Source organism: Agelaius phoeniceus, chromosome 5, assembly GCF_051311805.1.
Source record: "Agelaius phoeniceus isolate bAgePho1 chromosome 5, bAgePho1.hap1, whole genome shotgun sequence".
NCBI lineage: Eukaryota > Metazoa > Chordata > Aves > Passeriformes > Icteridae > Agelaius > Agelaius phoeniceus.
In genome coordinates, this window is record NC_135269.1 from 13412573 (window position 1) to 13418572 (window position 6000).

Consider the following 6000-nt stretch of genomic DNA (forward strand, 5'->3'; position numbering starts at 1 on the left):
CCCAGCACAGCCTCAAGGCCAGCAGTCACAGCAGCACAGACTCTGTGGAGAACAGAGCACCACACCAAAGGATGGAACCAACACAGAAGGGACACAAGAGTGACTGTGCAGAGCTCCCCACTCCCAGCCATGCCAGGCTGCCAGCACACAAGGCTCTGAGAACACAAAATCTGTATGACCTCCTCTGATTCCTCTGCAACACCCCTAGGGCAGGACAGCTGGCCACGGCTCCTGTCCTGAACATTTTCAGCTGGAATAGGGCATTGATACTCTTACACATAAGCACAAGATGCACACAATTTAGTATGGATGCTGCTCAAGATGAGGCTGAGTTCTGTGAGAGAGCCAGCAGAAGCCAGGGTGGAATGACAGTTCCCATGATGAAAGTCACTCAGGGCAGCAGTGAATGCAACAAGGAGAGGACAGTGAAGTTGAGCTGAAGCTGTTTGAGGCTCTCAGCTGCAGCAAGGATCTGTCTTAGATCCAAACAAAGCAATTCCCCTAAAAGTGATCACACTACAAATGTAAAGAAGCTCAGGATCTCATTCCAAAATGGGTTATCAGCATTAAATCTAAGACTATTAAATATACTCAAATATGAAAAAGTCTAAAAACTTTAAAGTTTAGTGACTGTACCAAACAGTTTTGTGGGGAGAAACTTGACCAAAGCTGTGCACACAGGATCAGTCCTCAGGAGCTATATCAGAACTCCTGAAAAAGATTTTATCTTAGCAGAGAGCTTTTTTGGCTGCTTCTAATACAGCAAGAGCACAGAATCCTCTTTACTGGGTATTAGAGTTTACTTCCATCTTGGCCTTGGAAGGACATGAAAGACAAATCTTAGGTTTCATCAGCTTTACCTAAGACTCAGAATTTATACTCTGTTTTTTTGACAAAGTTTGGATGAAATAAAGTCAGCTACTCAGGAAGTATATGCAGAAAGGTGACAAAGTGAGTTATCAGCTGGCAAACACACAGAGACTAACATTCAAATTGTAGATAACAGCACCACTCAGGATTACTGGCAGGCAGTCAAAGGCTCAGGTGCTTTGCCAGCATTTTCTACTGAGAATGTCAATACTTTAATATATACAGGGTAAAACTAAGTATGTGATGAGTCCACAGCCTCAGCAGAATATCCAGTCTCCATCCTGACATGGTGATGATCACTTATACAGTGACATCACTGTAACAGTCTGGTTAAATCTGACAATCAGTTCATCTGATGTCCATCATGCTGGAGATTTCATTTGTGCTGATTTGGCAGAGCTGGTAACTCACTGCAACCCCGGGGGCTACAAAGAACAGCTGCAGTTCAGTTCAGGAAAGGTGACCCAGGACATAAAGTTGAGAAGGGATTCCAAACTTGGTGAAAATTTTAGAACAATCAAATGGTAAAGAACAATCTTTATTTGTAATCACCCTCACCTGTGTATGTGAAGCAGAAGTATATTACTGTGTATGAACAGGCATCTGACAATCTGCATACCCTGCAAACTCTGATCTAGGATATTAAATTAAATGTCCCTTGTACCTGCAACATGATATGCTATAGATTAAAATGAGCCTAATATATAAATTCATGCAATCAAGACAACCTCACATGTAGCTACACTGATGCTACTTCTCAGATAGCACAAGAGTGTTTGCTATCCCAAATGCAAGATAATGGATCTTTAAAGCATATTCTTTTCTAAGAATAAAAGGGATTTTAAGATGCTTTATGGTTTTGCAAGAATGGCAATGGGGTTCTAGTTAACAGTAGTTCAACCAGACATAATTCCTATCATTAGAAACATGAAAAACCTTTGCCACCTCCTGACTGACAGCCCTGTGAAGAGGCACCTTCTGCACTATCACATGCTCAGAAGGGCTGAATAACTCATGGCAGAGGGGGAAAAAGCAAAAGGTTTCCTACTTTAATTCTTCCTGCTCATTCAAAACTCCTTACTTTAAATCAGTCAGTATTTGAACCAACACCCCCAAACTGAAAGGCTAATACACTGATCCAGAAACTAAACACTGCAGGAAGAAAGTACCAGGACTAAGCAGCCCTGGTAAGACTAAGCATCCTCAACCTTTACAGTTATTGCCATCCACAACCTTCAGACCAACTCAGTGATGATCCATCACACTGCAGTGCCCCTCTTCCCTTTACACCCCAGGGAGCACAGGGCATCCACACCAGGCTCCACAGCACAGACTTCAGGGTGTGCAAGGGGCACTCCCACATCCACTTCCAGGCAGGGAAGAGGCACTGGGAACAAGCCTGGAAAAGGTAACACTCTTCCTGTCCATACAGCATCCTCCAAACTCTTAAGGAAGTACTTCATAGCTCTTCTGTCCCTGTGAGCTGGGAGAGACTGCCTAGAGAAGAGCTGCCATTTATCTATCTGCAGGACAGATTGTTATTGACAATAGCTCCACTTAATGCAGGCATCATGGCTGCTGCATCCAGAAGAAGAAGGAACCTTGAAAAGTCAAAAAAGCAAATCACCTTCTCCTGCAAGAACAGTATTTTAGAAAACCCACAAGGACAGAAAGAGGGATGCAGGATGGCAAACAAAAATTTTCTTTGGCTGCAAATAAATGACCAACATCAGCTCCTTCCAGGAAGCCAGAGGCCAATCTGAGCCAATGCTGTGCTAAAGCAAGGCCCTTCATCAGGAACTTGTGATGCCAGAAACCAAAGCACAAGACCTCACTACACTTTAAATGCGTTCTCAAAGGGCAAACATCAGTCTAGTCAGGTATGGCTCATGCACAGCAACTGAGCCTCTGATGTGGATAACAAGAAGCCTCAGAGCCAACCCAGCCCCTACAGATCCTTCCTTAACCTCCTTCTCTCCCAGTGCTGTCTGTGGCCATCTGTGCATGGGGCAAAAGGCACCTCTAGGCTCCCCAGCACAACTGGGACACAGACACAGAAACTGGGAACAGGGAATGTACAAAAAACACTCACACCAAAAGCTATCCCCACAAGCTGCAGAGAGGCATCCTGGCCTACTCCCTGCTGTCCACCTGCCACAAGGTAAGGTCCTCACTGTTCACAGAGTATCACAAAGGGCTGTTGAGAGCACCTTTGAACTCTTCTTTACACTCTTGCCATCAGGTTCTTGTCATTCCTTGTTCTTCTCTAACCTGGATAAAACAACTGCAGGGAATGGCTCAGAAATTGCTAAACAGCTGTCAGTGTTTCCAAACAGTGTTTAAAATTCTTGTGAAAATGCATGTATTTTATGATTGGCTTTTGGCAAATATTAAAATGAATATTATATGTGTTGTGTTAAAAAGTAATGCTGTATTAATTCTCTTAAGTACTGTGTTAAATATACTTTTAGGTTATAAAAATTATTAAAATAGAAACTATGCTATGTAAGATACTCTTTTTAAAAGAAAGGACTCGTAGCAAGATAGCAGCTACAGGACACTTAAATCTTTCAGAGAAGAAGAATTTATTGCTCTCTTATCAGAAGAAATGAACTTCTTCCTGCCTCAAAGGCACTGTTAGGATTTGGAGGGAGAAGTTGACGATGACCAGACAGAATCGTGTATTTAAATGGAATTTATGCATCATGTATGAAGTGTATGGAAATGCAACAGGCTGTTGTTTTTAAGGGTTAATCTTTTGTTAACGGGTGTCCTTTTTCAGGCTCCTGTTGCCCAGAAAAAGGTACCTGGACGTCCATAACTCTTTGTCTTTATTGTCTCATATTGTCCTAATTCAGTTTGTCTAAATTATTATTACTCTAATTGTATTGCTATTTTTATAACCATTTTATTACTATTAAACTTTTAAAAATTTTAAAAACAAGTGATTGGTGTTTTTAACACTCTGAAAGCAGTAGCTGTGGCCTGCATCAAAGTCTCACTGAGCTGTCTGTCATCACAGGATTTCCTTCCTTGCACTTCCAGTGCCTCCTAAGGAAATGCTGTATTTTCCTTTACAGACAACAGGGAGATTGGAGGATGGGATATGTAAAATTTTTCTGCCCCCAGTACATCATCTGGGTTAAAACACCATGCCTACACTTGGGGCAAACAACTCCCACACACCAAAATTTAGATACCAAAGATTCCCTTTTTGGTTGTTTGCCTTTCATATTTTTCTCCTTATTCCCCACCACACCATCTGTGGCACGCTCCACGTTCTCAGTGATCCAAACACAATTTCACCACTACCACACAAGAAATCAGTGTACATCTGAACCCAACAGCACATGGGCACAGGAACTCCCAGACACAACAGATACAAAGGGGACACTGAGCCTCAGTGCTTCAGGTAAGAAGCAGGCAACTAAAGCAGATGTACTATGTAAAACAAAGGCTGATTTAATGCCAAAGTCCCTAGGTAAAAGGATGTGAAGAGAGCATAAAAACAACATAAACAGATTTATTTTCCTAACTTTTCCATCGAGGCTTTGGCAGCATTGCAATGTAAGCAGAAAAGAGCACTGTTAAAAACCTGAGTAAACAATTAAAAATCATTAAGACAGTGACAATAAGCAGCAGAACCAAAAGTAAAAGCTTTTAAAAATAATTTGGCTACACCTGCTTTTCAGTCAAACGCATTACCCATAATCCCGAAGGACAAGGATTAAAAGATAAACTCAGCTTTTTAAAAAACACAAATGAGGATTTTACTTACTGGAAGGGACATTTACTCCCCAGGTAAGCAGTGCCAATAACACCACCAGGTATAACTTAGGGAGGAGCAGCTGCCAGGCTTCTTCCAAGCCGGGTGGGTGACAGCAGCAAAGACAGCACCGGGGGTGGGGACAGCTCAAGGCTGTCGGTGCCACGGCTCAGAAAGATCCAGGGACTCTTTTTGTACCCTGTAGCCAGGGACTACAGCAAACAGGACGAGGGAAAGCCCACAGGCACAGGACACCACGCTGGCATGGGCCACGCTCAGCACACCCTGCAGGCCTGGCTCCAGTAATCCCTATTGCACAGGCTCAAAGCCAGCTGAAGGCACACGTGTGGCTCACGACATTCTGTTCTAGGTTAGAAGACAGAAAACCTCTCCTCTCCAAGAGGCCCCAACACCGCTCATTCCAGCCAGACATCCCCACATCCCCTCTGTTTAAACCTCCCGCCTGAACCCGCCCCAGTCCTGCAGCGCGGCCGGCGTGGGAAGGCAGAAAAGGCATTGAGCCTCCCACGGCCCCGCTGCTGAGCGGGAGGGAGATCCATCCCCTGCTGCTCATTCATCCGGGAGGGAGATCCATCCCCTGCTGCTCACCCATCCGGGAGGGAGATCCATCCCCTGCTGCTCACCTATCCAGGACGGAGATCCATCCCCTCCGCCTACCGGGGCCCTCCGAGAGCCGACCCCATTTTAGGCGCTCCCCCTCCCTCCATCTCTCCCTCCCGCCTCCCCGCCCGACCCAGCGCAGCCCAGCCCGGCCCGGCCCGGCCCCAGCCGGCATTACCAGTGCTTCCCATAGAGCCAGTGTCCGCCCCAGCCCAGCAGGCAGGCTCCGAACGTGGATTTCTTCCAGTGGTGCCTGAGGGCCGCCAGCACTTTCGCCATGGTGCCCCGCCGCGCCGGGGGCCGCTGCCGTGCCCGGCCCGGCTCGGCTGGAAACGGCTCCCGCGGCCCCGGCGTTCCGCGCACGCAGCCGGCCCCGCGTCACGGAAACAAACAAACAAAAAAACAAATTAAAAAAATGCCGCGAATCCCAAGGAAAAGAGTTTTCACTCTTCCCAGAGTCCCGGCGCTCGCTGCCCCGCTCCAGCCCCCGAGAGGACTTGTTGCCATAGGCTCTTGGCTGCCGGCGCTGACGCTGCCGGGAGCACGGGCAGATGGAGATGGAGCGTGGCGAAGGACAGAAATGAATAGGTCTTTTTTCCACATCGATAAAAATATCCATGGTGTTGCCCCAAGAAAAAAAACAAAACCCAAGAAAACCCCAAACTTGCCAGAACCACCAAACCCAAACCAACCAACCAAAACACAACAACAACAAACCCAAAGAAAATCAAAACAAAACTCAC

At 46.0% G+C, this 6000-nt stretch overlaps 1 protein-coding gene across 1 annotated transcript in view; it reads right to left on the bottom strand.

The window, feature by feature from the left end:
• AGK (acylglycerol kinase) overlaps positions 1-5796 on the bottom strand; it is a 37091-nt gene extending 31295 nt beyond the window's left edge. Inside the window, exon 1 of the mRNA XM_054631637.2 lies at positions 5436-5796. Within this exon, the coding sequence (XP_054487612.1) occupies positions 5436-5536 (101 nt within the window). The 5' untranslated portion in view covers positions 5537-5796. The remainder of the gene's footprint in view (positions 1-5435) is intronic.
• Positions 5797-6000: the final 204 nt, after the last annotated feature.